This window comes from Miscanthus floridulus, chromosome 18 (assembly GCF_019320115.1).
Source record: "Miscanthus floridulus cultivar M001 chromosome 18, ASM1932011v1, whole genome shotgun sequence".
Taxonomy (NCBI): Eukaryota; Viridiplantae; Streptophyta; class Magnoliopsida; order Poales; family Poaceae; genus Miscanthus; species Miscanthus floridulus.
In genome coordinates this window covers 123,843,956-123,857,666 of record NC_089597.1, presented here as the reverse complement: position 1 = coordinate 123,857,666, position 13,711 = coordinate 123,843,956, and the positions used below count along the sequence as shown (strand labels likewise).

Genomic DNA, 13,711 nt, shown 5'->3' with positions numbered 1-13,711 from the left:
TCATTACATGATCTTCTTGAAGTAGTACTTTTTCATAACAAAATCTGGCAGTACCACATCCATCTTAACTTTGGATTTTACAAAAGCAATCGCCGGTCAAAGTGCGAAGACCAAAGTCAAAACTGACAATCTTGATTCAAACGTGACAACACAGGCCAGTGTACGATGCGTGCGGAGAGAACGTGTGTGCCAATTGCAAACACCTTGCACCACAACCAACATCACCGAAGTTTTTAACAGAAAAGGGGATTTCTCAATACTGTCAGAGACATGAAGTGACTAATGAGCAAATCATGCTGGTAGCTACTCCAGCGTGCGCTCTGGAGTCAGGAGTTAGATTTACATGTTGAAGTATACAACAGGCTGGTTTGGACAAACACTACGAGCATTATCAAAAAAAGTTCTTGTGTCCACATTGCAACATACATGACTGATTGACTGAAGAACGAAGTTTCTTCCACACAGGATCTAAGACTCGCCTTCCTCTTCAGCATCCAATTCCAATCTGAGTGCCTACGTTAAATACAGTTAGAACTCTCTTAGACACAAACTCTAACAATGATATTTGTTACATAGACACACATCCTCTCCTCTTAGCAAATCAAATGAAGTTTCAGCATCATGGTCTCCCACTCTCCCTATTCAAGGCATACCTTTTTCTGGAAAGCTCTCATAGTCAGCACGATTAAATCACGCAACCTACAGAAGCAGAACTTAATCAGTTGCACAAATTCCGTTCAGTTCGTTAATATCAAGTTACTGGTGGTCAGTTATGTGTAAGCATGTACAGACGGCAATGGAAACCAAGGAGGCAACATGGTACCTAACATCATAGTCTTCAGTATTTGGCTCTGTTATTCCACATGTGTTGAATGCTAGGTTAACACCGCCAGAACTTACCAGAACAAATTGGGTGGTGCGTCCATTAGGAATTTTCGTCTGTAAGGACGAGTTCAACGTAGCAAAATTCAGATATAATGTCAAGTGAACATTATTACATTAGGTGATTATAACCATGAATATTGACCAACATACATCTAACAGAGAACATACCTGAAGCATTTGTGAATACTCCTCTTCAATTATGAGTTCGTCTGACATCTTGGCCTTAATCTGGTAGCCAGTTCTCCTAAGCATCACCGTGGCTAGTTCCCAAGAATCCGCGTTCTATGATGCAACAGAAACCAGAAAAGGTGACCTTCACATCCAGCCATTTCATTATGGAGCTAGTTGCTGACATAGTTTAACACTTAAACAAATAATGAACTCCTATGAATGGAACCACATCCAATTCACTACTTCCTAGCCAATGCCACCTCCAATTCTACCAAGAGAAATTCCTGAAACACCTCTGTTTCATGGAGCAAGTTTTTCTTTTTGAACGCAATGGCAGGAGCTCTGCCTTTTAATTAAGATAGGGGAAGAGAGTTTATGTACAAGCAAAACATTGTTCCTGATGTGAATCCTCGGGTATGGCCCGTCGTGACCGCGGGTTACATTGGGGCGTGTCGGTCTCCTTCCTGATGTTAGAGCTTTGACATAGGCCCATACACTTGGACCTGGAGTGGTTGGCGGCGGCATGGGTCTCCGTCGGGCGAGACGGAGTCCGCGGCCTTGGGGTCGGCCGAGGCGGAGCCCTCCCCCAGAGGCCGGGCGAGGCGGAGCGCAAACCCAAGGGTCGACCAAGGCGGAGCCCTCCCCCAGAGGGCAGGCGAGGCGGAGCGCGAACCCAAGGGTCGGGCGAGGCGGAGCCCGCGGCCTTAGGGTCGGGCGAGGCGGAGCCCTCCCCCAGAGACAGTTGTCGATGACCTCCATGCGTCACCCACCCTGCCCTTTGCGAGCACCGCCACCCGTGCTGCCCCCACACCCGCCTTTTGTGCGCCACCGCACAACTCCGCGTTGACAGCGAGCTCTGTGCCACCGGCGATTACACCGGTGACCTCCATGCGTTGACAGGCCTATATTTGCGAAGCAACGAGGAGATGTTTGCGTTGAAAGAGCATGTTACAAGCGTATGTTTTTAAGTGTTTCAGAGTATATTGCAAGTGTTTATATCGGTGTTGCAAAAGTAGATCAGGATGTTGCTCATGTTACAATGAACAAAATACGCATGTTTCAGGTGTTTCAGACGTATGTTGCAAATATTTCATCTGGATGTAAAGTAGATCTTAGTGTTGCACATGTTGCAATGGCTATACACGCATGTTTTATCTATTTCGGACAGATGTTGCAAATCTTTCATTTGAATGTTTCAAAAGTAAATATGGTGTTGCACGTGTTGATATGGCTATACACACATGTTTTCAAGTGTTGCGTGTGTTTTCAGACCTATGTTGTAAGTGTTTTATTTGGATGTTTTAAAAGTAGATCTCGAGGAAGCACTTGCTGTTGCTACTTTGCCGTCATGGGTCACCGCGCGCGCCTGCTGGTGATGCTGTGCTGCTGTGTGCATGCGGGCGCGTGAAACGGAGCGGGCTCGGGTGGTGCCCGCACATGCATGGGCCCACGGGCCTCCGGAGCTGGATGGGTGCAGGGCGAGGGAGCTTCATGAGTCAGGTGCAGGGGTGGGAGCACCGTCCGAGGCTAACGTCCTAAAATCGGACGTCCCGACGCTAGCAAGTCCGTATTTCTTTTAATCATCTTCATTAGCTACCGTTGAGGATTCAAAATTTATAACAAAATATATAAGGTATTCTAGGTCTTTAACCCTCCTCTCTCTCCTCTGTACAAATTTATTAACCGGATACCGCTTTCCTTCTACATACGTCATACATGTAAAAATTCCTTTTAAACTAAGAAAACAATAACTGAGCTACTCACTCGATCACTCCCTCCTAATTAGTGAGGAGTACTGTTGTTGTTGTATTTTGCTAGACTCCTTATTTTATCAGAAAATTGCTTTGATTTCTTATATTTTAGGATGGAGGGAGTGTTTAAAAGCTCGTACAGTTCACTTTTTAAAGTACATGAATCACCTGGTAACTTTTTTGATAGTTTCTGAGTTCTGAGAACATCTTCCGATGATATGTACAAATATTTCCACAGGACTACTAGCCCATGTTGCCATACAAACATTTTATTAACCCATTAACATTCTTGATATTTTTTTTCAAAAAAGGTATAAAAAAGGTTCTTTTCTAGAATTTGTGATTTTGTGTCGTGGGCTCCTGCCCCCTTTCGGCCCCGGCAATTTTCCTTGGCTCCCAAAAGGCACCGCGAAGTGGCGCACGTGAGATTTGTGGCTCCAAACGATTGTGCACGGTGATTGGAGAGACCCAAAATCAAACGTTCACTTCGTATGGGTTTGTTTGTCGAATTTTTGTGTCGTGGCATTGGATTTGCAATTTTGGCGTGTTGTGATTTCATGATACTCTCCCGTTTTAAATGATAGACCACTTTAGTTTGGATATAGGTCAAGCTTTTTTAAACTCTAACCAAGTCGAGCAGATTCACGACACGTGTATGTACAAAATCATCAAATACATGATACTCCCTCAGTTCCAAATTATAAGTCGCTTTGACTTTTTTGCTTTATCCATTTTGCTATATATCTAAACATATTATTATATTTAGATATATAACACAATAAATGTACTAAAAAATCAAAGCGACTTATAATTTAGAACCTAGAAAATAAGTGACTGTAGATGTCCTATGGACTATGGTGACCATCCCCAATGAATATTTTCCCTACATCTCTGAATGTTTTTCCTCCTACATCTCCTACGTTGTGGTTACTGGTTAGCATCAACGTGCTCCAGAGAGCAAATATCGCCCCCACGTTTTCACTTGCTCACATGTATGTACTTGTTTCTTTTTGGTTTAGCTCATCCTAGCAACCGAATACAATTATACAAATCGTCGAAATGTCGAAAATTGACCATTTTGTCACCTATAGCCTATAAGTAAGAAAAGGGTCTCTCATGGCTGGGCGATTTGCAAAAATAAGACTCGAAACATCGGTTATTTGTAGATTTGACATTGGACTCATATTTATAGACACAGATGGACCCCACTTGTCATCCACCCGATTGCCATCATAATCAAGAAGTCAATCTTTTGAGTGTCATTTTTGCAATTTTTGGTGGTGGGCTCATTTGAAATGCTTACTACAACCACATTGAACGATCTATAATCGAAGCGAAGACCATGACGGCATGACCATGTATGCGGAGACTAAAAACAAAGACCAGACCTTGCAACAGCGGTTACAATGGCCACAGCTGGGACAAAGTAGTACGTGAAAAAGTTCACCTCCCTCAACTTTCGTAAAAGTCTATTTTTCTTCTCTAAACTCTAAAACTGGACAAAACACTTACCTCAACTTTTTAAACCATTCATCTTACCTCCCTGGCCCGGATATAGCGACTTTGAAGACGGTTTTATCTTATTTATTTATTTATTTCGGTTGAATCTTTAAAAAATTATAGTAAATCATAGAAAAATCATAAAATAGAAAATCTAATTTTGTTGGACTTCACATGAGTAGATCTACACAGTGAACATATAATATGGTATGCTTTACTACCAAGTTTTTGCTGTAGCTTTAGATCTATGTTTTTCTGTAATTAAATGAAATAATTCTTAGCTGCAGTTTCTATAGTCTAATTGTGGTGAAATTTTTATGGTGGGCTAACTATTGTATGCTTAAACTGTAGTAAAAATTTCATTCTCATTGGATCATGTATAATTTAGTTATAGATTTTATTTAGGTTTATGCTTATTAAATATAAATAAATCTATAACAAAGCTATACATGATCCAATGAGCATGAAATTTTTACTACAGTTCAATCATACAATAATTAGCCCACCAACAAAATTTTATCACAATTAGATCATAGAAACTGTAACTATGAATTATTCCAATTAATTACAGAAAAACATAAATCTAAAGCCACAACAAAAACTTTGTACTAAAGCATACCATATATGTTCACTGTGTAGATCTACTCATGTAGAGTCCAACAAATTGAATTTTTCATTTTATTATTTTTCTGTAATTTACTATGATTTTTCAAAAATTCAGCCAAAATTAATAAAAAAGAAAAAGACAAAACCGTCTTCAAAATTGCTTATAACAGAGCCATGGAGGTAAGATGAACGGTTTTAAAAGTTGAGGAAGGTGTTTTGCCCGATTTTAGAGTTTAGGGGTCGTTTGGATCACGGGATTTCCATAGGAAAAATGAAGGAAATAAAAACGTAGGAAAGGAAGATGAGCAGGGTGTTTGGATCAAAGGAATCGGACAGACCATTTCCTCTGAAATACTGTAGCGGCAACGAGATTTCATAGGAAAATAAACATCCGCTTCCACCTCTGTTTTTTTGTTTCCTGCGCTGAAGCCCGAGGCAGCTGACTCATCTGGCACTGTCGAGGAAATGTGGCGCAGGCAGGCGGCCCAATAAGCAAGACGCAGTGGGCAGGGTCCACGGACTGCACGAACAGGGCTGCGACGGGTGTCGCCGCGGCACAGGGAATAAACGGGAAACAGGGACTGAACAGGCATGGCACAGCGGCCCAGTGTGGAGTAGATTAGTTATTCCTACGTTATAAATTCCTGTGTTCCAAACAGCCTAAATTTTCTGTTCCTGTGTTTTGAAATTCTGTAGTTTTTTACTTTTCATCATACCTTATTCCTGTGTTTTTTCCTATTCCTGCGTTTTGGATTCCTTCGTTCCAAACAGGCCCTTAGGGGAGAAAAATGGACTTTCACGAAAGTTGAGGGAGTTAACGTGGACTTTTTCCCTATCATTTCTCCCAGCCACTTGACTTCTAGTCTCTCCATCGAAGATCGACTTTACTGCTGACAGTTGATGCAACAGGCGACCACACATATTAACCACGGTGTAGCAGCGATTTGAGCACCCATGTCTTGCAACAAGATTACCACAAAACACAGAACAAGGAAACAGTAGGCCGTTAGCAGTCCAACACGCAGGTCACAGCTGCTTCCACACCTCAGAGAGTTCAACAAAAACTTCGTATGGAAGATATACTCCTAATCCAAATATCTTAAGCGCCAACATTGTCAGTGATAGACAAGAAACCATAAGACACCATATAAATGTCTGGAGGAGCTCCAGACTGGGGTGCAGGAAAAGGCAAAGTGTCTAATGCGGGCAGTTCTTAGGGAGGTTTCGGATCACATTGCTCTTCATCCCGATCTTGTTTCGCATCGTCTCGACCCCGGTCTTGTTCATTGCACGGAGAACTTTCAGCCTTACCATCTGCTCCTTAGACTGAACTGTCACCAAACCCATGCTCTTGTAGCTGCAGTAAAAACAGATATCATAAATAATGGTGCCAAACCAAAAGCTAGTGAAATAACACGAAGACAATGCAATGGAAAAGGGGGCAGCACAAAGATTTGGACCTGGAAGCCAGTGAAAGTGCAAGCGCGCGGTCTGTTGCAACAGAAGGCCGTGGTTTCTGGCGATAGTACCGGATAAATTCCCTAGAACCAAGGGTTCTGACCCGAGTGCCTTTGTCACTCTTGTTTGTTATTACTAGCTCAGACCCACCGGTTCCCAGCTCAATGTTGTTGTTAGAGTCATCAACAGCAACCAACTGCTTACCTTCTGCATCAACATAACTGCAGCAAAAGTAATATTTTAAGATGCGTCCAAGCTTCATTGACTAGCAGAAACTAAGATTATCAACAATACTGACCATGGTATCACAACAAATTCACTGTCTCAACCATCTATGTAAAAAATCTCCAAGCATTTTACCTTACCTTTCTATTTGTATGAAATATAACCCTAGTATTGTCCCACCATAAATGACTGAATAACAGTCTGCATTCTCAAGATTATTCTTTGCCAATGAACGAATGATGCACCAGTTTAAGCAATTTTATGAAATATCAGGAGATCACAACTCAACAGCACAACCCAAAGAGTAAGAGCATAACATGATCAGACAGTTAAGCATAACATGGTACGGATTTCTGAAATTCAAAAACACATCCAGCAACCTATCAACACTAATATGCCAAAGTATAGTTCATTATGACTACAATCCACAGTGCAATCCGACCTTCAAATGAATATGGTCTCAGTATGATCATTCCCTAAGTAAAGTGCTAAGGGATGGCCAATTACTCGATTCCCAAATTAAAATCATTTTATTTCAGAAACCTTTCCATGGTGCTTAGGAAAAACAGGAACAAACATCCACTATTTAAAAATAACAAACTCAGTAACGATAGAGAGCTTCACAAAACCTGCTGCTGTAATCATAGAAATCCTCAAGGTCAGCATCTTCATCATCTCCACCATCTCCATACCGCAACTTGCAATGCCCCTTTGCTTCCATGTGTTTCCTGACAGCCTCCAGACTGAAGAAGGGCTGGCATCTGTCATTGCAGTAGAGGCAGATAAAATCACGCTTCACCTGAAGGTAGGATAACCAATTCAACGTGAGGATTAAACTTCATGTTTGCACACATACAACATTCGATGTTACACTGATGAAAATGTATACCTTCAGCCCGACATAAGTAAGAAGACCACTGGGATCCTTCAAGTATTCACTGTCAGGCATGAAAAACCCATGCTTCCTATGCATATGGACCATGCAGTCTTCTATGGTGTCATGCTTCAGATCACACATGAAACACGACGAGATATCCAACTCTTCAAGATCAGCCATGTCATCATCTGATTTGGAGGACTGCTCATCTTCTTGCATGTTTGAAATAGACTCATCAGCCAACTCCATCTCACTTGGGTCAACTTCAACCCACTCCTCCTCATCGTCGTCTTCATCCACCTCTACTGCAGATGGAGCTCTGCGTGGGACTCGTTCAGGAAGTGGCTTGACTATTGTAATACCAGCAATAGAGGCATTGGGCTCCTGAGAGGCTTTCAAAAGATGTGATCGCGAGTTAAGATGCTGTTCATGAGCTTTCGAGCTCCTGTACTCCTTTCCACAAAGAGCACAGCTGTAAAGCATTGGGGTGCTTGCAGGCTTGCTCCCCTCCGCCAAAGCAGCTTGCCTAGCCAGAAACAGAGCCTCTGTGACACCAGGAACTCCAGCGACCTGAAGAATTTAACATATCAAAGACAAAGCATGACTGAAGTTCAGCACACAAGGAAGCAATAACATAATCAAACATACAAAAAGAAGTTGAACAGTTCTCCACACGTAATCTCCATCACAACCAGGCCATAATTACCAATATATGTTCGTTTTTCGGTCCATAAAAATATAAAAAGTATCCTGAATTTCTTAATTCTAATCAATTTTCATGACTGAAATGGAACTCTTAAGTATCTAGATGGACCCAATTTTAGAAATTACCAATCTGCAGCAGTATTTCTATATCTAAATATTCACATACAACTATCACAAAACAATAAAAATCGACAAAACTCAGGTGCAGAGGTTGGAGTTAACTGAGGTACAGAGGTTGGAGTTTTGCAAACATTCCAAGACCTTAGCTGTTAACAAAATCAAAATTCCGATACCGAAATGTCAAGACCCCTACGCTTAATCCTCAATTCATCTCATTCTAATCCCCAAGGCAAGCCGCACGAACCGATGAACCTAATACCTAGGGTTCTACCGACAGAAGGTCGGCTGCGGCGGGGGCGACGTTACCTTGCGCTTGAGGTTGTAGCGGTGCCATTCGGAGCGGTAGTGGAGCCGCTGCTGCTCCTCGTCGTCGAACCCCGAGTTGCACGCGTTGCAGGTAACCGTCGGCATCCTCGCTCAGCTCTCTCTCCTCTCCGCTCGCTTCGGATTCGACTTGCTCCGGAGGGCACGAGCGGGGAGGACTCTCGCTTCTCTCCTTCCTCTCCTTCCGGTGCCGCTTCGCCTTGTACGCGGCGGCGCCTCGGTGGTTAAGAGTTGGGGGAAAGTGGCGGCGGGGCGGGGAAGAAGGGGGAGGAGGAGAAGTAGGAGAGGGCGACGCGGCCGCGTCTGGTGCTGACGTTGGCGCTTGGGTCAGTCAGGCCTCAGGCCCGCACCATCTTTCGTTGTTGGGCTTCTATTTGGGCCGCCCCGAACCGGGCTACGGCCTACGGTCACGGCCGAAATTACCTAGCTGACCAATGCGCCTGCCCGCGGAAGCGGCACGGAAGCCAATTTTTTTATTTTTCCCGCTCAAACGACTGCCGTCCCACTCCGCACGGCCACCACACGATCAAATCCCCTCCTCTCCTCCTCGTCATCGTCCCCACCGAAACCGCAGTACCGTACCCGCGCCGACGCGAGCACGATGGCCGCCGCGGCCTCCTCCTACTTCGCCGGCCCGGCCATCCTGCCGTCGCAGCGCGCCGCCGCGGCGCCCGACAATTCCGCCGTCGCCACCCCTTCTCCGGCCAAGGTCCGTCCGTAATCCTCGATTCCTCCTTTTTTTTTTGAGAATTAATCCTCGATTCCTCGTGACCGATTTCCATCCCCCTCCCGCCAAACCCTAAGTCCCTAACCCCATTCGCCGCTCCGATAGCAGCAGTCGCGTGACCCCCGCTTCTCCGTATGCGCCCCGACCACCGTGCGTCACATCGCCCGCTCCTTCGCCGCCGCAGACGCCACTGGTGGAGGCGACCCTGTCATCTCCATTGACGGCGTCGACGCCACCAACGTAAGCACCCCCCGAGCCTCGGAATCCCTTCCTATAGTTGCATCCGCGCGGGTTCGCTTACCTCTGTGTTGCTCTGGGAAAATTCCCCAACTCGCGCGCGTGTAGGTTTGGATTCTGGGGAGGGCGGTGAGCGTGGTGAACATGGAGGCTGGCGTGTCATTCACGCTCGACGACGGCACTGGGAAGATCCCGCTAGTGCGGTGGTGAGTCACGAACTCGCGATTAGTGTTTCATTCATGTTTTCGCTAGATGCAACTGTGGCTGTACAGTATGTGAGAGTTTTTCATGAAATGCAGGATCACTGATGATATTGATGCTAAGGAAGTGTCTTTCGTCCAGTATGTATTTGATGTTGACAAGCTCTGAGATGCGTTTAATTTAGTCTTTACAAGTGATTTGAGATTTTGACATTTTGCTTTTAGCTATCGGGAAGTTGATATGACATGATTGTTATTACTTGTTTGCTGGTGTATATGAAGGAATGGTTTATACCTCAAGGTTCAAGTTACTCTCGTAGGGTTTAAAGCTAAGCAGCATAGTTTTGCTCGTTCTATTAGGTAAAGGATCTAAGTTTTCTTTGCTATTGATGGCCTTTCTACCACTATTTCTGTATGCATACAATTTTTGTTGGATTTTTAATTCAGGTCGAATGCTTGTCTTGTTAGCGAAATTTTATCAATATAATTTGTTACTGTAAAATGGATCTTAAACATTCATAGAACGTGTTCAGACTGTTTACTCACTGTTTACTAATCCAAATTTTGATTTGAGCATAAAGCTTGACTGCTGCTTCTACACTAATTTTTAAATAACGTTTTCAGTAAGATTAGGTTTGTCATAAGAATGGAATGCTAGTCTTGTTATTATTAGGATATTCTTATCAGAAGCATATTGGAATTTGAAATGCATAATTTTTTGAGGAAGATGTAAGGTCAAGTGGGCATACATTTTGTGTAGGCATTGCCTCCCTTATTTCTTAATTGTGGTCCCCTGCCACACATTTGGCTGTGGAACCATGGTCTTGCTCATACTAATTATTTCTGGGCTCTAACCAGTTATCTCACATATAGCTTCATTATTGTTAATTTGTCATTGTTAGGTGAAACTGACATTAAAACTTAGAAGGCCACATGCATTCTCATTGGAAAATAAGGCTGGTTTACTGTCTTTCCATGTTATACTTGTTCCTGTATATATTTTCTCTGTTTGTCTAGGCAATACACTCTTTTTTGAGCTTGCATTTGGCTAGGATTAACTTAAAGCTTTGTTGGTTACATTTCGTAGTAAATGATAAGCACTGTTGTCTGTTGATAATGGATCCTTATTCTGCACTAAAGAACTATATTTTAATTATAGTCCTTGCACAACTTCTTCCTTTGGGTTGATCTTCTGAAGCCTAGTGCCAGCTGCAATACAGTATCATCTAGGCTGGAAATTGGATTACTCCGTAGTTAATATTCTCTTTATATTTTGTTACTTTCAGAGTGAGGAACGAGATAAGTAACTACTATGTAGAAATGTAGCTTATTATTGTAGCATATGTTTATGAATACTTGATCGTTTCTTGCCTATTTCTATCTGTAAGTATCAATACTTCTACCAGGATTTTTTTTAAAAAAAAACTTTTACCAGCTTCTTACAACTAGTACTTAGGTCGTTGTAATTTTGTTTACAGGCCTGTTACCAATTTCAATGAAGTGGTGCTGCACTTCATTGAGTGTATGTATGTGCATTTGGTAAATGTCCGGCCAAAGGTGATTAGAGCAAATGGCAATTTTTTGTGTCAGTTCTATTTTGATGATGTATGAAAGCACAAAATGTTATTTCCTTTCCATTTTGAAGATGCAATGTCAACTCCTTAGCGCTGTCCAAGCAAATGTGTCTACTCACGAGATGCAAGCTCAAGTCGCTCACACAGTTCAAATAAATGCACCTGCTTATATGCCCTTCTCTGGTGGAGTAAGAGAGCATCAAGTTGATTTTGTTCCTCAAGTAAATCAAGGGCGATTCCCTTCATCAGTTCAGACAAACACATCTACTCATGTACCCTTTTCTGGTGGAGTTAGAGAACAGCAAGTTCACTTTACTCCTCAACCAAACCAAGTAAGAAACCTCTCAATTTTCTCATTTTTGAGAGTTTCTTGCTAAAGAAAAGTAGGTGAATCTATGAGTCAGTCGTGGCATTTGATATTTGAGATATGAATCTGATTGTGTTGATCCTGATCTGCAAATTTTACAGTAGAGCATTATGATATTCTGAATTGAGATAGTTCATTGCCTGTCCTAGCACTTTTCATCGCTGCCTTATTATATTTTATTCGTGAACTTATATCCTTCACTGCCCTTTCTCTTTGGGTAAGTATGTTTGCCTCTTGTAACTGATTGGTTGCGATAATTTTTGTTCAGTTTTCAGCTTACTCAGGTACTGGTGGACAACAGCACGATCTGCAGAGTAGGGTTTTGGAGGTTATGCAACAACCAGATATACTGTAAGATCGGCTTTGCTTTAAACTATGATAAAGGATAGAAGATCTTAAGTAGTGCTAAACTTTGGCTGATTTGCTTATTTGTGGTCACAAGCTTGAGAAGCCCTAATACCAATCAGTGATTGCAAGTTAGTTCCAGCCTTACATACATCCCTGATTTGCTATTTTGGTGCCCTGCATGTAGGAGTCTTTGAGTGTGTTCCAAAAGGAAAGTAGGAAATACACTTCCATTTTAAATATGCACAAAATAATTTTATGTTCAAATAATAGGTAGAAGGCGCGTAGATCAGCATAGATTTGCGAGAGAGTGTAGTGGCATTCGGTCAGTTACATCTTTTAACATTTAAATGAATATGATTTTTGCTGCTTCATTTGGATATTATAATGTGATGATGGCCTATGCTGTAACTTCATGGTCTGGTTACACACAGAGAAAAATGACCCAGAAATAACATGGAAATATTATAATCATAATGCACATAAAAAAAGTGGTCTGGTACCTACATCCTGTGTGTTTTCATGCACATAATGTGTCGTGAAGTAATCTGTAACAATGTTATGGAGTTTCACAAATAATCTAGTAATCTGATTCCTTCTTGATCCTTTTGTTTGAAGTCTTAATAACTTAGGTGGCTGTATGAGCTTTGTCAAGTCATAAGTGTTAAAGCTATGGTATGTTACTTGCTGGCGATCTTCTGACTTTTCAAGGAATCAAGATACTTTGATTTGTTTGATTGTCTCCTAGTTTTCAGTGGAATCAAAATTCCCTGTTTGTCCAATTTTGCATTGGGCATCTTCTCAACTAAGATGTTTCAACACTCACATTGATTTCCTTGCATGTATTCTTGTTTTGGAGTTCTGAATTGACCATTCGCTTTCACTTTTATGCAGTGCACTTGAAAATGGAGTACATGTTGATGAAGTGGCAAGGAGACTTGGAATGCCAAGAGCACAAATTATGTATATAACTCTCCCCTCATGTATTTCATCACAAGCATATGCACTATGCTAAATCTTATATATCTTTAAACATGCAGGGTCACTGCCCAGCGTCTGGTCGATTTGGCCTGCCTCTATTCCACTATTGATGAATATCATTTCAAGTCTCTTTTAAATGGTTGATCAATGTTATCATCTTCAAGACTAGTATAATGGCATTTGAGATTATTGGCAGTTTTTAGGTACTGAATAGAATTCGTGTATATGCTTTAAGTATGCACATCTGGTACATGCATTTTTCTTTGTACAGAGCACTGAGCACCCGTTTTTTAGTTGCCAAGCAAGTTACTCAGAGTGTCAGACATGCAGATCGGTTAGAAACTTTGAATGTCAGACCATGGGCATGCTGCAGTTGCTGGATGAATCTGCTTAGTACTGTTCACTTGTTTTTATTCTACTGGAATATACAGTGCAATCTTCTCATTCATTCCTTTCTATGCTTCCTTCCGGTTGCCATGCATGATCATCTTTTTTGGGCCCCTTTTTATGCTTATGAGTTATGAACTTATGATGTGATCTTGCCCATTTTTTTAGTATGTTTCCTGTCATAGATGACATAACATGGTGCCCAGCTGCTCATCATGGATTTCAGCTTTTTTTTTCTTTTGTCAGTAAATTTTTGCCTGGTGTTTCTAGT

General features: G+C 42.1%; 2 protein-coding genes across 2 annotated transcripts; one reads left to right on the top strand and one right to left on the bottom strand.

Annotated features, from left to right (window-relative positions):
- Window positions 1-5,847: 5,847 nt before the first annotated feature.
- Window positions 5,848-8,916, bottom strand: LOC136520951 (cytoplasmic 60S subunit biogenesis factor REI1 homolog 1-like). Its single transcript, XM_066514648.1, has 5 exons — window positions 8,605-8,916; window positions 7,486-8,043; window positions 7,226-7,395; window positions 6,374-6,592; window positions 5,848-6,270 (listed from the first exon to the last, which is right to left on the bottom strand). The coding sequence occupies exons 1-5, from the start codon at window positions 8,707-8,709 to the stop codon at window positions 6,111-6,113; spliced, it is 1,212 nt and encodes a 403-aa protein (XP_066370745.1). The 5' UTR covers window positions 8,710-8,916; the 3' UTR covers window positions 5,848-6,110.
- Window positions 8,917-9,155: 239 nt separating this feature from the next.
- On the top strand, window positions 9,156-13,495 carry LOC136522470 (replication protein A 32 kDa subunit C-like). The gene is made up of 10 exons (XM_066516289.1): window positions 9,156-9,331; window positions 9,458-9,589; window positions 9,695-9,792; window positions 9,886-9,927; window positions 10,069-10,146; window positions 11,265-11,343; window positions 11,432-11,692; window positions 11,996-12,078; window positions 12,967-13,035; window positions 13,113-13,495. Exons 1-10 carry the CDS (start codon window positions 9,224-9,226, stop codon window positions 13,195-13,197), a joined length of 1,035 nt encoding a protein of 344 aa, XP_066372386.1. The 5' UTR covers window positions 9,156-9,223; the 3' UTR covers window positions 13,198-13,495.
- The last annotated feature ends 216 nt before the right edge of the window (window positions 13,496-13,711 follow it).

Excerpts from the sequence above, each read along its gene's own strand:
- LOC136520951 (XM_066514648.1), bottom strand. The coding sequence starts at position 8,709 with ATGCCGACGGTTACCTGCAACGCGTGCAACTCGGGGTTCGACGACGAG. Across the intron at positions 8,044-8,604 it reads GCTACAACCTCAAGCGCAAG|GTCGCTGGAGTTCCTGGTGT; the intron begins GTAACGTCGCCC and ends TAAATTCTTCAG. Across the intron at positions 7,396-7,485 it reads TTACTTATGTCGGGCTGAAG|GTGAAGCGTGATTTTATCTG; the intron begins GTATACATTTTC and ends TCCTACCTTCAG.
- LOC136522470 (XM_066516289.1), top strand. The coding sequence starts at position 9,224 with ATGGCCGCCGCGGCCTCCTCCTACTTCGCCGGCCCGGCCATCCTGCCG. Across the intron at positions 9,590-9,694 it reads ACGGCGTCGACGCCACCAAC|GTTTGGATTCTGGGGAGGGC; the intron begins GTAAGCACCCCC and ends GCGCGCGTGTAG. Across the intron at positions 11,344-11,431 it reads TGGTAAATGTCCGGCCAAAG|ATGCAATGTCAACTCCTTAG; the intron begins GTGATTAGAGCA and ends TCCATTTTGAAG.